This window comes from Centroberyx gerrardi, chromosome 1, assembly GCF_048128805.1.
Source record: "Centroberyx gerrardi isolate f3 chromosome 1, fCenGer3.hap1.cur.20231027, whole genome shotgun sequence".
NCBI lineage: Eukaryota > Metazoa > Chordata > Actinopteri > Beryciformes > Berycidae > Centroberyx > Centroberyx gerrardi.
The window spans coordinates 19,602,010-19,621,625 of record NC_135997.1 but is presented as its reverse complement, the minus strand read 5'-3'; the positions used below and the strand labels follow the sequence as shown (position 1 = coordinate 19,621,625).

The window sequence follows — 19,616 nt, the reverse complement described above, 5'->3', positions numbered from 1 at the left end:
AAAAATGTGTCTGTCCATTTTTCTTGAAATTTCCTATGCTCATCTTGTATGGCTCGTATCTTTCTTTTTTTACCCGGAACACCTGCTGTCTGCCCGCTAGTCCCCTCTCCGGCGTCTTCGTATTGATTTTCGGTTGCTGCATGCTCCGAGACTTCATTTTCCTTGTTTGTCACACCACTTTGTGTCTGTCCATTTGGTTTGCGACTTTGCTTGATTAGAAATCGATCCATTTTTATTGTCCGTGCACATCATGCTAGCTAGCATGAGACGCTGCAATAGCCAAACTAAAGCTACTACGCAAGTGTGCAGTGTTGCCAGATTGGTGACAGTTTCCACCCCTTTAGCAATATAAATTAATTTTAGTAAAAGCCCAAATATTATGTGAAAAAGTTGCATGCTTATAGTGCAGTGTACTGTATATATTTAACATATTTTTGAATCACCCCAAATTATCCTACACCAGCCCACTATTTATTTACCCGTCGCAATGCCGGCAACACCGCAGTGAGTTAGTGTAGGTCTGAGCAGGTTTTGACAGTTCCATGTTTGTAGCCTATACTGCCATCTTGTGTATGAATAGCGTAGCTGTTTGAGTATTTTTATGAATTATGTGTATTGGCTGCGTTATCATATAATTATTAGCTGCCATGTGAGCCAGCAATTAAATCTTGGCGAGCTGCATGAGGCTCACGAGTCGCGCAATGAGTTACACTGGACTAGAGAGTAGTGGGCTAGTTGTAATTTTGACCTGCAAACATATAGCTGTATTTTGCGTGCATGTGTGTGTGTGAGAGAGAGAGCGAGAGAGGGAGAGGGAGCGAGGGAGTGAGGGAATGAGGGAGGGAGAGAGAGAGAGAGAGAGAGAAAAAGAGAGAGAGAGAGTTTGTGCTCTTCATGCCAAGTGTATTTCTCAGTGGAATGTAGTTTGGTTGTGGCACAGATTTTTCTGTTATCCTCTGCAATGCTGCTACTTAGGATAAAATAGATGGAATGAATTTTAATGCTGCTCCCCTCTCATCTGCTCTTCTCCCATTTTCATTTCTCTTGTCCTTTCGTCTCGTTTTCTTTTCTTTTATTCTCTTCTCCTCTGCTCTCCTTCTAATCCTCAACCTCTAACCCTGTTGTATTTTGTTATATTTTTACAGAGGAGAGGCACTGTGAAGTACTTTATGGATTGTGTGCATGGTTGATATATGTGCTCCGAATTGTAATAATCAAATTTAAGTTTTAATAAAGTGTGATTTAAAGTTAAATTAATTATCTCCCTCTTCTCTCCTCTCTCCAGTGAAGAAAGCGATAGAGCTGAAGTCCAGAGGAGTGAAGATGATGCCCAGTAAAGACTCCAGTCACAAAAATGCTGTCTGTAAGTTGGCTACCGTCAGTTGTTTGTGTGTGTGTGTGTGTGTGTCCCAGAAGAGAGAATGTGTCAGAGGTGGATAGTGTGTATATATGTGTGTGTGTGTGTGTGTGTGTGTGTGTGTGTATGTAGACTGTGTGTGTTCATGTCGTTTAGACAGCCCTTTTTTAAAACCAATGCCCCTTAAAGTTCAAACACATTCAAGCTGGTGGCACACACACACATGCACAAACACGCGTAAACACACACATACACACACACACACACACACACACACACAAGGACACACACACTACATCCATCTTTGATGTGGCAGCAGCCGTGATTTCATCTATTTTTCATTGGGGTTGCCCTGCTAGGAAGACCAGAATTAGTACTATACACTCTCCTATGTTTTTGTCTCTTCTCTTCTCTTCTCTTCTCTTCTCTTCTCTTCTGCACCTTTTTCCCTTCTCTGCAACCTCTGCTAGTTAATTGTGCTGTTGGTGTGAATTAGTGGTGCTTTTGTTGTGTGTGTGTTTGTTGTGTAGGTGTGTGTTCACATGAGTGTGGGTGTGTTATTGTGTTTGGTGAGTGTCAGTAATTGGATAAAGTGAGGAATGTTTTCTTTTTCTTTTTTTTTCTTTTTTTGGAGCCAGATGTTTCATTAAAGAACATGAAGTCTCTTCTTTCTTCTTTACTCTTTGTTTCTTCTTATCTTCTCTTTAACTTCTGTCTCCTCTCCTCTCGTCCTTTCTTCTCCTCCCCTCTTCTCTTGACTAGTTCTCACATACATAGTACATACTGTACATGCATATGATAGATGTCATTTTTTACCCCCAGTGGGATTTAAATGGCTGCTGGCATTTCTTTTATCCCTCCTGCAGTTTCTTTATTTCAGTGATGTTCTCACTCTCAAATTGACTGACAAAGGTTTAAATATAAAGACTGACTATATGTGAAAGTTACCACTACCTGAAACTACCTGAAATGCCTTGCTTAATATTTCAAAAACACAGATGACTCTATCCTCCAAAGCAGAGCTTTTTTTGTCAGCAAAGGTCTCAAGATGACTCATAACTAATAACCCATAATGCAGTTTGCTTCCATGCCAGCAACAATTTTCCAAGAGTAGGTGTCACTTTTTTTTTTTTTTTTTAAATGGTGGATACTTCATTTTGGCATGAAACTCTTCAAGTTAAACTTTTCAAGCAACTGTGTGTCTGTGCTTAAAATTTTAATGGCCACATGCGTTCAGGGTTGAGGCTTTTACTTGGTTTTAGTTTTGTGAAAGCTTTGAACTGCAGTTACCTTCTTTACTTGAGGCTTGTTTGTAACAGCAAAACAGATGTTTTTTTTCTTGTTTTTTTTACTAGCATTAGAATACATCAACACACGTAATATCAAAAGACATTTTGAATAAATGAATAAACAGATTTTGCGGCAAATAAGCTCTTTGATCAGCATACTGTCAGTAGCAGCTGAAGCCCTTCTGTGTGTACAGTATTTGATTAGTTGATACAAAGGGCATAATGCGTCACTTCTTTTGGGTGATCAAATGTTTCAAATGTTTTGATTTGAATACCTTCACAGACAACCATCACATTTAAAGGATAAAGAGCAAACCCTCTCTCCCCCTAACCCCCGCACCTATCCATACACCCACCCTCAAGGATCTTCCACTAGCCAGTTTACAGAAGAAACTTTTGCCAAAATGTGCAAATAAAATAAAGTGATTAAATAAATGTAAAAAAAAAGGTTCACATTAACCTCTGCAGCTCCATTAATACGAGCTGTTGTGAGTTTCATGTGTACAACATCAAGAAAAGTGAGTGTCCGGTGTCTGATATTTAGAGAATGAGGTGGCTTCCAATGTACAGCTGTCATCGTCTTTACTGCTTTTACACCAGAAATCACTATAAGTTTTAGGCATTTAGGGATGTGGAGCAGAAATAAGTCATTTAAAATCAGCACTAGTATGTTGCAGGTACATTTTCTGACACTAAATCTGATAGTTTGGAGGCGGTAACCCCCCAGCACTGTGCCACAGGTGGGCATTCCCAAAACATATACAGAAAAAGTGCCGGGGACCTTCAAAGAGCATCACCAATTAATCCCTTGGAATGAGGTTTACGAGGTGTCAGATAAGTTCGGTGTATGTAATTAAAATGGATCTGTTGTTGGTCAGGGTTGCGATAGGTAAGCTGAATATTGGCCCAGACTGTGTCTCAATCAAAACTGAGTTCTAAAGTTGCACAGTCCCTTGTCCATATTCTATCTAGAAGATTGTTATATGAAGACTCCAGTAAAACTTAATGTATTACTGATACCAATCCTTTCATCTTTATTCAAAGACAATTCAATGTTAAACAATTCATAAAGATGATGTATGGGTAAAGAGTGATGCCACGGGACACCATACACCATAAGAGCTGCCCTCAACCGTAAATAAAAGAAAAAAGATGAACCTGGCGAGTCCTGAAAAGAGCGTAGTCCATCTCTATCATATATGTCACTCAGATGGTGAATGTCCTGCTTTACAACTGTGAATAAAATATTGGTCTCCCCCCAAATAACAAACCTTTGTTATTAAAAACAGAGGAGTTCAGGTACACAATATATCCCTTTTTTTTTGAGCACCAGGTTTGTAATAATTGTGTTATAATTGGTCTGAATCGTATTTGGCATTGTCTAAGTGAGATATTTGCAAAAAGAACATCCAAGGAGAAACCTCTATTTTTCCTTTAGTTCATGCCATGAGACATGAGCCAAGGGATTACACCATGCAGCCAACGGCCTGAGCATGAAAGGCCAGAGTATAATTTAAGGTTATACAAGGCCAAACCGCCATTAAACCTCCCTCTGTGCATAGTAGAAGACTTTAGGTGTGGCCTTTTACCATTCCATATACATTTGGATACAGACGCTTGAAGTTTGCTCCTGTAGCCGACGGGGGGAGACAGAGGCAAAATGTTCATTTTCTCAGTTGAGATACGAGCATGGAGAGAATTGGGCAGGCAACCATCTATCTATAGGTCATCCAAAACATTGTTCATAGCCGTACAATAGTTGCCTTTAATAATTTGATTCAATGAAGGAAATATTTCAATACCTAGGTATGTGAAATGTTGAGCAGTGGGAATGTCTATAGAAAGATTGGAGGTCTTAGCGTGTCATTCAGAGGCAACAGGGCAGACTAAAACCAGCTGACCTTAAATCCTGAGAAGGCTCCAAACATCTCTATGGATGAAAGGGGAGGGATGGATGGATTTTCAACAAAAATCGATATGTCGTCGGCATATCATGAAAGACATATCATGTTTTGGGCCATGACTGAAAACAGGTCTGATCTCAAGAGACTGCCATATCATCTAAGTCAGAGGCTCAAGTGAAAGCGCAAAGAGCCCCGGGCTCAAAGGTCAATCCTGGCAAGATGATCTAGATACTGACAACAAAAGAGAGCAATTCCTACCCATAAGCACCATAGCTGATGGGTTGGAAAACAGGACTTTTATCATGTGTGCCTCCAAGACAGATCACAAAAATGACCACTCAAGTCTATCGAATGCTTTCATGGCATAGAGATAAGACGACCGCTGGAGCCTTAACATCACAGCTATACTGGCTGTATGGAGCAATCTTCTGGCATGCCTTAATGAAACCAGTCTGATCACAGTTGACAAAAAGTGGCATGTGACCCTAAAGACAACGTGATAATACTTTGGCATATATCTTCAGGGTTCAACAAATTAAGTGATTGGTAGCTGTTGCATTCTGTTGGGTCTTAATCTTTTTTCAGAAGCAAATAAATCAACAATACATTGACATCCTTAGATAAGCAACCTTTATGTCGCTTGTTATTATGTGGGCCCCAGGAAATATTGTTTTCACCTCAGTGCCAGCTAATGGGAATACAAATAAACTTAAACATTATATAGACCATGAGGCAGTGAAACTCTCCAGTGAAATTAATACTAATGAATATCTCCGTACTGTAGGGTAGCAGAGATATTTTTGGCAGGTTGGCAAGGGCTCTGAAACAGTATTCAGATCATGTGACAGGCTTTTAATTATCACGAAAGCCCAAGCTCATACCTCATGCATTCCTTAGCATTTAGCTTCATAATAAAAACCTCATTAATAATTCTACTGATTTACACGCTCAGCCAAGCATGTGCTGGTACAATTAACATTAGTATGGTGTGCGTGTGTGCGTGTGTGCGTGCGTGTGTGTGTGTGAAAGAGAAATCTTCTGCATGTGTGCTCGCTCATGTGTTGTTACAATTAAAATTAAAGCTGGTAAGCTGTGTGTGTGAGTGTGTGTATGTGCAGTTGTGTGTGGACAATGAGTTACCAGGGCAGAACAATTTATTATATTTATCAAAGATTCAGTGCTTCATGAAGAGTTCAGAATACACCCACACACACAGACACACACCCACACACATATATACACAAGCACACACAAATGCAAACAATGTTTTTCACATATGAGAGAATCACCTTAAGTGTGTGTTACCAATTACTGATTCAGTCAGGCTAATCAGTCTGAAGCTATTGCATTGCCTTGTTGCAAAGAGAGACATCTAGAAAAAACTTGTGGTTGTGAAATAACACTCTCTCACCATGAATTTCTGTGGTAGTCTATCTCTCATGGTGCAATACATTTTTGATGGAATAATTACAACAAAATATGAAAAAATATGATTTTCTGTATGTCTTCTCAAGCTTTACCCATGAAAAACAAAGATTGTAAGCACCAAAGTTCAGCTTCAAAAAGTGTAGCCATTGTCAGTTAACCTTGTAATACGCTTTTGCACCAGGGTGTCGAGATCTCATTGCCCATTGTGCTGTGTGGGTTTTATCTCGACGCTTAAGTTAAATCACGGTCATCGCCAGAATTACTTGCCTATGTGTATAAAGGCTCTCAAAAGTAGCTATCCCAGTCGTAAAATTATTGCTGCACTGCAGAGAATGAGTTTTGTTATATTATCTGTAATCATTATGTGGAGCCAAAGAATGATGATAATGACTTTTAACTGTCTAGTCCAGGGATCCCTTAAGCTTTTTCAGCCCTGGACGTAAATGAGAAATTTAGTTTCTCACCCTGGGACCCATGCTCATTAAAACATACTAGTATTTTTGTCATGTGGGGACCAAAACTAAGTAAATGTGGTATCTCACCCTGGGACCAAGGCTCATTGTGGGTACCCAAACTGAGTAAATTTAGTCTATCAGCCTGGAAACCAGGCTCATTAAAACATACTAAAAGTAGACCCACGGTCCATTTTGGGTCCCGAACCAGTCTTCGAACAACACTTCTCTCAACTGTAGGACTCCCAGTGGTAATATTATAGCTGTATGGCGGAGAATGTGTAGTCTTTATGCAATATGTAATCATTATAGAGAACCAGAGACTGATGGTAATGAGTTTTACCTGTCTAGAGAATGGAGTGCTTATGAATCATAATCTAACTGACTGTCTGTAACAGCCTCTAGCCTATATTAAAGTACAGTCTAATAGACAGACACACACAGTGAGAATAAGCTTTAACCATTTAGAGAACGGTCTGTTTATGAATCATAGTCAGACTGACTGTTGATGATAATCCTGCCTGGTACTGAATATGGATGGATAGCTGGATAGATAGACAGATAGATAGACAGACAGACCAACAGACAGACAGACAGACAGACAGACAGACAGACAGAAAGTTAATAATTAAAAGAGAGAAAGTTAGAATGACGGAAGGATAGAAAGAGTAATGAGTAGAGAAATGCAAAATGGCACATATGAAAGCGACCCATCTTGTAGTTACCCTATCCCAGCAGTAACATTAGTTTACTGCTGAGAATGTGTCATAATTACAGAGAGGCAGAAAGATCATGATTAAGAGTGTTACTCCCCAGACAATGATCTAGTACTGTGATGAATCATCATTGTGAGTGTCTGATTCAGGATAATCAGGATTTCTGCAGGATTCTGAGGCAAGGTGCTGCTGGGCCGCTGTCTACAATATCAAATGACACTGATGCGGCCGATTGTAAGATTGACTGGATGGAAATTTCACAACCTGGGGACGGAAATTAACAAGATGGTACAGCGCCACTGCTACACCGTTCTGGGAGAACATGATAATGACGCCGACTCTAAAGCCTGATTTATGGTTCTGCATCGAAGTGTGCAGTGTGAGCATTTACAGTTCTGTGTTGGTGATTCTGCGCGTAGACCACGGAAACGCTAGATGGCAGCGGCGTGCTTTGTTAGCGCGGAAATAATAACAGAAGTAGTTGTGTTTACATTCTCTGAAACTCATGTTCTGGGATATTTGTCGCCACAAATCCTGGTAATCTTTATAATTTGGAGATGAGGTGTACTACAAATTTGCAAACCTCCTTAGTCTCTTTGATCTGCTCCATGTTGTCTTCACTATTGGCGGACATCAACCGGATAGCCTACAGGTAGGAGGAAATACGAAGCGGGCCAATCACAGTTCTTGCAGTCTTGCGTCGCCCTACGCGCAGTTACATTTTTGGGGAGGTGCATGTAAGCTACAGCGGCCTCTGTGGGCTACCCCAGCACCGCAAAGACCTGCGGCGCAGCTACGCCGACAGCTCAACGCACAACTATGAATCAGCCTTAACCATCTGAACGCTAGAATCAATTTTAATATGCCACACATGGCTCTCATAATTACACTTGTGTGGAGAATCTTGTGGATTCAACAAAATGATGAAGGGAAGATGGCTGTAGACTTGTGCTCTTGGCTTGATTGACCTGTGAGAATGAGAGGGCGGAGGAGATGGAGAGGCGAGAGTGAAGTAAGAGGCAAAGAGAGGAACAGAGGAGAGCAGCGGAAGAGAGCATATCAACAAACTGCACTTCACACGTACGCTCCTCATCCAGCAGGCATCTGAAGAGCACCTCAAAAGCTCTTACCTGAAACACACGTCAGCTGATTACACACACATACGCACACACACACACACACACACACACACACAAACATCCTGTCTTGGTGTTCTCTCTCTCTCTGCCTCTCTCCTTCTCTCACCCTGTCTCGTTGTCTCTTTGACCGTGGTTTCTTTTTTAATGGTTCACCAGTCAGCCGTTAGTAATAACTACACTTCTATGCCGCTCGGCTTTGCGTTCCCAATGCAAATGGCTTTTGCATTTATCTGTCTTTACATTGCCCTCTAAGCCAATGGTTTAACATTTTTCTCTAATTCCCTAAGCCAGTGGTTTGTAAACTTTTTCTCCAGGGGACCTGCATTTTCAAAATCACTTCTCTTAGAACTGAAAAAAAATTAAATAAACAAAAAAAAAATGTCTGTGGGCTGCTGTATAGTTGTCTTACAGCATTTACCCTGTTTTCAAGGCAACCAACCATTAGTCTTTTATATCAGCCAATGTACAGTAACTGAAATTATCTTGTTTTTAGACCTCTAACCAACTACAATACATCATTTTATTCAGTTTACCTTGTAGAGGAATGTCGTTGCGCTCTGATGACTCAGTGTTGCTGCAGATGCACGGAACAAACTTCAGATGAAGTTAAAAGAAAAAAAGTCAAAGGCGTTATTAGGCACGCTGCCAAAATAATCAGTTTATTAACACAAATGCATAGTGACAAACTGCAAGTGCATTAACGAAAAAAAGCAAGAAAAAAGGCGGAGGAGCAGACATTTCAACTCATGCTTTTCATACCTTGCATCAAATTATTAGCCCGCAGTTTTTTATTCAGCTTACCATGCATCGACCATTACGCCACAAGCCTACAGCTTTTATTATGCCCACCATACATTCACATTGCTTGGGAAGGCTATAGAACTGCATAACATAACTAGTATTTCTTGAGTTCGATTTCTCCACAGTAATTTGGGACCTCGTTGTAATCTTCCTGACTGAGAAAAACACATTCCTAAGGGGTTGGGCTGATCAAAACAATGGTGGGAATAATCACGCCTCAATCAATATACTTTATCCCTCATTTACTTTTTCCAGAGATAGTTGTGGAGTGTTTTTGTGTTGTGGGAGTTTCAGTTTTGAATTTAATGGACCCAGCAGGATGCCTTACAAGAGTTGTGAAACTAGTTAGCTATACAATTTGAAAAATAGTGACACCTGCAGTAAATTAAAGCACAGAATTATTATTATTAAGTCATTATCCAACTTATTAAATGGTAGAGGAGATTTAACTTCTTGGTTGGCAAAACACTGGAACAGAGCAGTTTTTCTATATTTTAGAGGCACTGAATGATGAACTTCAGGTTGTAATTTTTTTTCAAAATGGATGTATAGTTTTCAGAATGAAACCCTTCAATTGTTGAAGAGACTTACCCTTTCATTCCTTGGTAAATCCACCTGACTAATTCAGATGGCCACAACCAACAGTTCGTGATATATTCTTGTGTTGAACTCATATAAAACTGTTGTCGTCTCTAATCTGGAACAGGAGTTACACTGAGGACTAATGGAGATGGCAGCAGCCAAATAATCTCCTTAGTCGAGTCGGCATGTTGAAAAGTGTGTAGCACTGGCTGACCACGGGGCTCTTTCAGTGTACTGAATTTAAAATGCTTTACTAGGCACATTTTTCAAAATGCCAAGATGCCATACATTTTCCCAAGTTGGATTAACATTGGAAAATACTAAACATTAACCAATATAAAACTACACACAACATTGTGTGTTTGCAGAAAACAGCATGACTCTGCTGCTGATATGACACTGCACGCAACAGTATACAGCATGGATAGTACTTACTGTTAGGAGTGTGTATGTACTGAGTAGTTTTTGGACAAATAGCAAAAAGATGAAACTGAGTCACTCAGTAAGTTGAAACTCGTCTAGGAGTGGGCTGTTGACACGGGGTGGAGTCTATTGCAAATGACAGAAATGTCAAAAAATACATGGGCATCAACAAGAAAATGAATCACTTTTTACCAATTCCTGAAAAGTTGACTTTTTTTAGATGAAAGGTTTGCCGAAGACCCTTTGATGATATGGAAATGATGTTATGCATCATAAGCTTGTGTTTAAATGGTGAATACTTTTAAGTGCAAATATGGGATTAAGTCAACTTGAAGATTTTTGACACTAGCCCAGCAGTGATATTTGGCAGCCATTTTTATAGCATCTCATGTTGTTTGCATGAGTTGGATTTGCTTCGGCAATATGAACCTTTGTTTTTGATGCCAATGAAACCCATTTGAATATGAGTGAGAGAGAAAGAGATGGAGGGAGAGAGAGAGAGATAGATAGATAGGTAGATAGATAGATAGATAGAGAGAGAGAGAGAAAGAGAGAGAGAAAGAGAGTCTGTGTGGTGATTTTGGACAGAACATCAAAAACACAGCAAAGCAACAAGACAGCTTGTTCTTTTTGCATCATATCACACACACACACACACACACACACACACATATATACACAGACTCAAACAGACACATTCAACTCCCCTCCATACACACACACACACACACACTTCTAAACACAATCACGCACATACAAACATAGCACATCATCCATCACTCTTTTATGCTGGGATGTACAAAACTTCATCATCCCTTTGTAAATGGCCTGTGTGTGCGAGAGAGAAAGTAGCAGAGGAGCAGAGTGATCAAGGTGAGAATGCAAAACTAGAGAGAAAGAGAAAGAGTGAGCGGGAGAGAGATAGGTAGAGAGAGGAAGAGAGAGAGAAGGAGAAAGAGATGGCGAGAAAGACGTACAAAGAAAGACGGACAGAAAGAAAGACAGAAAGAGAAGGTCATGCATTGCCCTTTCTCTCGCTCTTTTTTCTCTATCATAGTATTTTTTCAACATTCTCCTCATTTCCCTCCATTTTATTTATTCTCGCCTTCCTTTTCCTCTATTCTCTCCAGCCTTTCCCTTTATTTTTGTGTTTTTCTAACTATCATTATTCATCCACAGAGTTCCATTAAGACAGAGCTGGTCTAAACTGGTTTCTGTCATGTTGTCTGGTCTCATTTACATTTACATTACGTTTTCGGAATGCAGCAGATGCTCCCAGCCAGAGCGACTTACAACCAGTGCTAGATGCTGAGTATGAGCCAGGCAAAAAATGTCATGTTTTTTTGCTGTTGTGCTTTTCTCGGGGCAGCGAGTCAAGAGCAAGATCAGGTGCAGGTAGATGAGGCAGTCGGGAGGCGAGGCGACGGTCGGGGTATTCTTCAGAGCGACTGAATAATAGAGAGGGACTCTGCGGTCCTGTTAGATATTGCACATAGGCTACTGGTTTTCATTTTTGCCACATTTTTCCACGATTTTGAATTTCATGCAAAGCCTATTTTGCGCTATTTGTTCCGCAAAGTTCATCAAATCCCCATGTAATTTTTCACAAAGCATATCTGGACTTCCTAGGTTACGGATATTACACAGCATTCATTCAGCTATTACACAGATTCAAACTGTTTGGCCATGACGCACAAAGAAAGTTCATGAAGAAGACACACAAACAGCAAGTGAGGCATAATTCCTAAACGCTTGATGATAGAGCAACCAAACTTCACATACATGTTTGGGATGGGCACCAACATGTGTCAGAACACATTTGGTCATGCTCCATTGCACCAATATCAAGCCACCAACCTTGCAATCCTACTTTTTTTTATTGCTCCTGCAAAGTTGACTCAATCTCCCCCAAATTTTCCTCAGCATATTTCAACTGGCCACATCATGGCTGTTCCAGATCATTTTGATAGAGGTAACATTTAGCCAAAAAACACAAATGAAGTTGACAGCAAAGTTGACAACAAACCTACATAAGCTAGAGCAATCAAACTTCACTTACATATTTCTGAAGGGCAATTTTGTCCTCATTGTATCTGTGTGTGTTTGTTTTCTTTATTTTTTTTAATTTTATTTTTCAATGTCACTTTCCTCCATTATGCCATTCTTATCTGTTAATCATTTTTTCACCCTTAGTGTTATATGAATCCTGAGCTTGTTTCAAATGGCTCTGGTCGTTTCTGTGCCCTGCTCTAACCCTAACCCTTTGCACTTAGTTGAAAAAATACCATTGTTGTTTCTCCAATTTTACCTTTTCATGTAGAAAATGAAGTGGTCGGGTCGAAATTTTCTTTCTGTTTTTGTATTATTCTCTCAATCTTCCACCATTTAGACAGAACTGGTTTAGACTTGTTTCTTTTCTCCACAGACAGATAAATTACATACTAGAAACTCCATTCAGTTTACAAAATGCATGCTAACATAAACAGTGGAAAAGGTGCTCATTGCTGCTGTTGGATGAAAATTGTTTTCATCTTTTAATCTTTTTTGGATTAAATCAAACTTTTTTCAGTCATTGAGAAAAAAAGGAAAGAAAAAAAGGCCTTGTTTTCACATTGAGGCCCATGCATTTTTCAAACATGTTCCTGAATCAGCCATGAATACTGTAGATGGGAGAGTGCATGCCTCATTTTGCAAAATCTCAACAAGCAATTGGAGATATTTCTCACAGCTGGAGGCATCCTAGTTGTACTATTAGCCACTTAACAATCATCACTTATCAAAAAATATTCTGCAAATTTGCAAGCACAATAACAATTATGTTTTCCTTGTCGCTTCAATGTTGCACAAAAAAGGGATTGTGAAAACAACATTTTAATGATTTGACTGTCAGCATAATAAGATGCCACACATTTCCATTAATTACAGGGTGTCCATAAAATGTGTTCCGAAGCCTCCTGATGACGTAGTACTTTCATTATATATAATATCTATAATCAGACAGACACACAGACAAACACTGCTTACCATATTTTCTCTTTTCTTCTCCTCAGTGAGTCAAAGCGGTCTTGCTGGTGACGTCTGCCCAGATCCTGGAGTTCCAGAAAACGGCAAGAGGATGGGCTCTGCCTTCCAGTGAGTTCACTTTCTATTTATTTCCTGATTCACTTCCTGATTCACCCTGCGCTCTAGTCATTTTTCAGGTTTAGACAATGATGACAAAACACCCAAGTTTCCTGTACAGCTACATTTGAGATTGGCGATCTTACGGCCAGCGCTGGGATCAGAATTGGTTTTGGGCCTGTAGAAGCCCGGCGGCAGACTCTGGCTGTTGCATTTCCAAACCAGAGCTACAGTCTGAGGAAGTCAACAATTCAGTGGGCTGATATGGGAGCAGCAGAATGCTAGCTCAATGTATGTGCATCGTGTTTTGGTTCTGTTTTGCTGTTTTGATTTTTTTTAGTCAGAACAGCTTGGTTGTTCCCAGCACAAAGTATTCTTGTCTTCGTCCTGGTCCCATGGTCACCGAGCTTCCTCACCGAACTTCCTCTCTGTTTCCACGGAGACTCGAGTGTTTTGTTTTCGTTGTCTCGACATAAATAATTTCTGTCTTTTGGGGACCTGTTGTTACAGCACTGACTTTTTTGTTTTTATTTTTGTTTTTAGTGGAAATGATTCACTGTAGGCAGGGTTTTGCCTGGCTCATGTACTGTAGGGGCATCAGTGGTGCCCCTGTCGCGAGGGCCCAGTGTGAGCAGTCAGCATTCATCAATATGCATGACTAGCCGCTTTCGGGGCTATGTAAGCATGTTCATTTTCTGCCCTTTTACTATATTGATATATATATATAGAGATTTTTCATAAGCAATATATCCTCTTAGTGCTTACACTGGGAACTTGGCTAATAAAGACGTTAAAAATCCCTGGTTCACTCTATGATGTCTGTCTTCCAATCAGTAGAAAGGGAGAGTTAATTTCATTTAATCAGGATTGAGCAATTTAAAATGATCACCTCTCCCTACGACTCATCCACTTAGCATCAGTGGTGGCTAAATTGTTCTCATGTTTCTGTTGTGATTACCAGAGAATTAAGCGAGAAATTCCAGTTTCACCTGTTTCTGAGATTATTCTCAGGTCAAAAAAAAACAAAAACTGATTATCACATGAGCAAAGCAAGAATCATCTTTTAATCTCCAGCTCCTGCTGTTCTCCTTCGCCATTTGCAACTGTTACTGCACGCACTCAGTAGAACTATTAGTGGAGATTTCTGAGTTAGAGAAAGGTCATTACCTCTTTGTGTATGTGTGCGTGTGTGTGTACGTACGTGTGCGTGCATGCGTGTGTGTGGTGTGCATTACAGAATCGTATCCAATCATCATTAAGCACCAAGATACAGGAGCTGGAACAGAAGGATGGTGTGATGAGATACAGCGGTAGAAATCTCTTGAGAGAGAACACAGCCACAGAGAAAACAGAAGATTTTCCACTGTTGGGCACTTAGGATTTGATAGACAGAGCACTTCTATTACTTGGCGTGTCATAGCAATCTCGATCCACACAAGCCATGCTCACGTCTGCCGTTGAATGGTTTATGTTGTTTTATCGGAAATAGCAATAATACCAAAGAGAGTGTTCTTTGCTGTAATTGTGAGTTTGACAGTGAGTGGCTAGGTATGAGGTATTTTCACAGAGTCTCATCAGCATCGCCAAAATAGCAGACGCAGCAAAGTAAATGACCCGACTTGCCATGACAAAGGCACAAATAGAGAGAGTCGCCTGGCTCTGCTAGACTGCAGTGTCGAACAACAGGGTGGAGCCACTGAACAGCCCGAGCCCTATGTAGAGAGTGTTTGGCCAGGTGATAGACTGCTGCGTCTGCCAGCAGGGGGGAGACATTAAGCCTTACAGACAAGACACCATGCAGACTTCCACTTAGATGGCTGCATGTCCCTCTCATGTGTTTGACAGCAGGGAGTTACAGAGAACGAGAAAACAAGAAAGATTAGAACAAATGAACAGAGTGGAGGGAGAAGAGGGAAGGGGGGGAAGAGGAAAGAGAGAAGGGGAGAGCAGAGGAGAGCAGAGAACAGAAAGGAAGGGATGAGAACAGAAAAGTAGAATTACAATAGGGACACACAGAAATAGAGGAATTACAAATGCTAATTAGATGATCTGCGATGACGGTTATGTTCCACGAGGATCTAAAAGCCAATGAATCATTAATATCGTGACTGTCATTCATATATTATTTCTACTTCATTCTACTCTCTTGGATCAAGGGTCCAGTTCTCTTGTGATGTTGGCTGTGTTCTAGGGGTTTCTAAAAGTATCACCTGACGGTGAGTTAGTGACAGCTAGAATCAACATCATTATTATTACTATTTTTGACAAGTGTTATTACTGTTATGTCTCCCTAAACTAGAGTGGGCTCCAGCGTCCAATTCAGCTGTGATGACAGCTATGTACTACAAGGATCTAAAAGTATCACCTGTCAACGAGTCACTGACACACTGGCTGCCTGGAGTGACCACAGACCTATCTGTAGAAGTAAGTGTCCCTCTGTCTGTCTGTCTGTCTGTCTTTCAATCTATCTGTGTACCCATTTGTCTATCTACACTGCAAAAAACCTCCATCTTAACAAGTCATTCAGTCTTATATTCAGCCTTCAAATCTTATTTTTCTTTAAACAAGAGAACAATTCTGCCACTGTCCACTTGCTTCCAATGCAGTTTGACTCGTTTCAGGAATTTTCTAGAAATGTCAGAATAAGGCAAACCACTGCACTACTATCAAGAAGATGACACTTGACTCTAACCCCATTGGCAGATTTCTTCACTTGTTTTAAGAAAATTAGGATTTTAGGACTCAATAAGAGACTAAATGACTTGTTAAGATGGAGATTTTTTGCAGTGTATATACACCCAGCGGCCGCTTTATTAGGCACATCTCCTTTTATGCAAACAGCTAACTCCTCCACACAGAGAGTCACATATGAATGAAGCACAAGTATAAAACATGCGGACTGGGTCGAGGGGTTCAGTTACTGTTCAACTAAATGTTAGAATAGGATGATTGAAGAGTGAGAAAACTTTGTCTGGTTCCGGTGAATCCTTTGGGATGCGAAATCTGAACAAACCCACAAAATCTGCAGGGAGTGATGCTATGGAGTCAGCATGGACCGAGAGTTTCCAGCACCTTGTTGAATCCACACCTCGAACAATTAGAGTGTTTCTGAAGGCAAAGGAGAGGGGTCCTACCTGATACCAGCCAGGCATATTGCAGTAAACTTGCTTTTTATACTTTTTTTGAGAAAATTATATTTTTGCATTGCTACCCAATGTTTTCATAAGCAGGGTCAAGATCATACATTTTCATGCAAAACACATGATATGGGCTAGTGTCTGTAGTGTGACACATTGATTTCACTTGTATGATGTGTTATGAATGAATGAATGAATGAATGAATGAACTTTATTTATATAGCACCTTTCATGAACCGAATGCAGCTCAAAGTGCTTTACAATTCAGCAGCAAGTTTAAAAACACACATACACAAGGAAAAGGAAGAAAATAAAAACAGTGGGTGTTACTAATATAGCATTTAAAACAATTTCAGTCAGGAACACTCTTGTCATAGATTTAACCATTTATTGCAACAAATGGAAATACAGTTATGCTTGGCGCTGATGGCTCCGCTTTTTAGATGCTCCCTGGATTAGCCAAGCAGCATGCTAAGCCAAAACAGGGAGCGCAATGCAGAAAACCCCCAAGGGTATACAAGAGTGGGCCCAAAGCAAGACACTGAATACAATTTTAACCTTTGAGCCTTGTTAAGACTCTGAACTAGAAAGGTGGAGGCTGGGGTGGTGGAGGCAAAGCTTTGCCAGCAGCAGCAGTGGTGAGTGAGGCAGCATTGGTGTAGCAAGGATCAGTGTAGAAGGGAGTCATATTTAAATGGACCGCCTTGATGTGAGAATGGGCTGTGATTGGTGTATGACTAGATGATTAGAAACGCTGATTCGATCAGCGGGCTGTCAGCTTATTACAGCTGGGGCGTATGACATTCGTGTCCCGCATGAACTAACGCGATGCTTCATTTCTTTGGAAAGAAAGAGAAAACAGTGCATACAAAATAGTTAGAATCATAAATAAAAAGTCAATAAATAAAAGATTAGAGAAAATAATTAAAGATTTAAACAGACAACTGCTAGTTATAGGCTAGATTAAAAAGATAAGTTTTGCGTTGTCGTTTAAACTGTCCACTGAGCCAGCCAGCCTAATATTCAAAGGCAGGGTGTTCCACATTTCCGGGGCGTAGTGGCTAAAATGTCTGCGCTAAGTTTCATGTGTTTTGGTCTTTGCATTTCTGAGAGAAAGAAATAAGTATTTGATTTCATCATTGACTTCCATTTGTTTTTAAATGCACTGATTCCTGTGGGACCGGCTTGCACTGCTTACATTCTACCAAAGTTTATGTACATGAAAGCTTTTTCAAAACATTGCATCAGTTCAGGGAGTCATTTTACAAAAGCATATTTACATCTTATTATTTGAATGTAACTTCAGGACTCAAAGTAGTAGCCTAGCGCCATAGACTCAGAATTTTATGCAATACCAACACACCCTTTGCAAACTCATATGTACACTAGCCAATTTTAAACATTCCTTCAGATTTGTATACAACTCCAATCAGAGGTCACTGTTATAATTAACTAATGCATTCAAATAGAAAATAACTATACTATGCATACTGCAAATGATATACTCAATAGCAAAGTAAGGGGTTGAATAGTTAATGGATTGAAGGGTTAATGCATTGAAGCTGTGGGTTTAGTCTCCTAATCAGAGACTATTTTACACCTACGATGCCAGGTGAATGCAATTAACTGCAATTTTCTACCTGGTAGGATAGAAAACCAGCAGTGCTCTGGGTCCAAGGAACATGACTGAAACCCACTGCATTAAAGTAAATCTAGTTGACATGACAAATACATTTACATCAGTATGATATCTTTGCAACATCAAATTAATAATTGAAGTCATTGAGTTGAAGATTAAGTTGAAGAAAGAACACCTATGTAATAAAGATTTTACCAGTACACAGGATTTGATGCTGCAACCCCTTGTGCCATAAACCAAGGTGAGCGTTCATACAGAAGCCCAAATCAGATGTCAGTAGAATGATGTACTAACCCACAAATGGTGACTATAGAGGACATCAGGGTACGCTGTCATAAATCTACAGGACCATCAGATAGGCTGCACCATTCACCAGCCACCTGAGCTAAATGTTACAAGGCTGAGTGTGTGAGTGTGGGTATGTCACTATCAACTGGGCATCACAGATATTTTGTTGAATTCGGCCCATGACACCTCCAGAGGGCTCAGCAGTGATTTCTGGCGTCCCAGAACCGCTGCCCTCGACACCCTGTCTGTCACAGACAGCTAAAGTCACCTACACTACTGGACCTACACTGAGGCTTATCCCTAGTTCCCAACATTACTCAATAATATCTGAACTTGCTATTGATTTCAACACAATAAGCTAATGTGATGGCTGACACTGCTGGCTTGGAACAGCCCACTAAGCAATTCAGAAATTGAATTGTATCAACAATTATGGACTAAAGGGATGGCTGATTCTGCTGGCCTGAGACGGCCCACTCAGCAGAGTGTGTATCGCTATAATCGTTCTGGCTGCCATATCGATATGATATATAACTCCTGTCTTAATAATAACATGGACTTCCACATATTTCTGTATTTCTTATGTCTTACACATCAGATTTTGGACCCCAGCTGATATTCTTTCTGCTCAGCCAGAGAAATCATGCTCCTAGCAAACAATATGTCAGCTAGCATTCTACAGACAAGCTAACAAGTCAACAAATTAACATACTGAACAATTTAGAAACTAATGCGGTAACACTTACTAATAACATCCATAATAAATGGTATTTATCATTACTTAACCGTAGTTAATTATTATTTTGTTAACTATCAAATAATTTTATTTTTTTTGTCTTTTAACAGTTTACTAAGGATTTGTAAATGCTATTAATCATTTTATATGATAATTGTTTAATGCAATAAAAATGAAATGAATGTAAATATTTTATATATTGCATCATAATTGATAAGAGCTGTAACAATGGCTTTCTGATTGTTATTTAACCATTTATTAACAGCTTGCCATTATCTTGGTAAAAAAAAAAAAGTACTGGTTAATGATAATTGATTAACAAATGATTTACTTCAGTTGCTATTTTACAGTTGCAATTTAAGCTTATGATACTTAGTAAAAGGATAATAAATGATTTTTTTTTGTGTGTTGCTATTAAGTTGGAATTGATCGAGTTTACTGTAGTTAGTTAGGATACAACAAATTGAATACATAACAGACAAGGCAAATAGAATAAAATAACAGACAAGGCAACAAGAATAAAAAAATAAATAAGAGTCAAACATTCCAAAAAGGCCTTACGATAAAAGTAAGCTTTAAGGAGGGTTTTAAAAGATGGATACTGA

At 39.7% G+C, this 19,616-nt stretch overlaps 1 protein-coding gene across 1 annotated transcript in view; it reads left to right on the top strand.

The window, feature by feature from the left end:
• Nucleotides 1-19,616, top strand: part of csmd1b (CUB and Sushi multiple domains 1b) — a 326,361-nt gene that overhangs the window by 133,340 nt on the left and 173,405 nt on the right. The window contains exons 6-8 of the mRNA XM_078284417.1: nt 1,286-1,363; nt 13,142-13,223; nt 15,511-15,635. Coding sequence (XP_078140543.1) covers nt 1,286-1,363; nt 13,142-13,223; nt 15,511-15,635 — 285 coding nt within the window. The remainder of the gene's footprint in view (nt 1-1,285; nt 1,364-13,141; nt 13,224-15,510; nt 15,636-19,616) is intronic.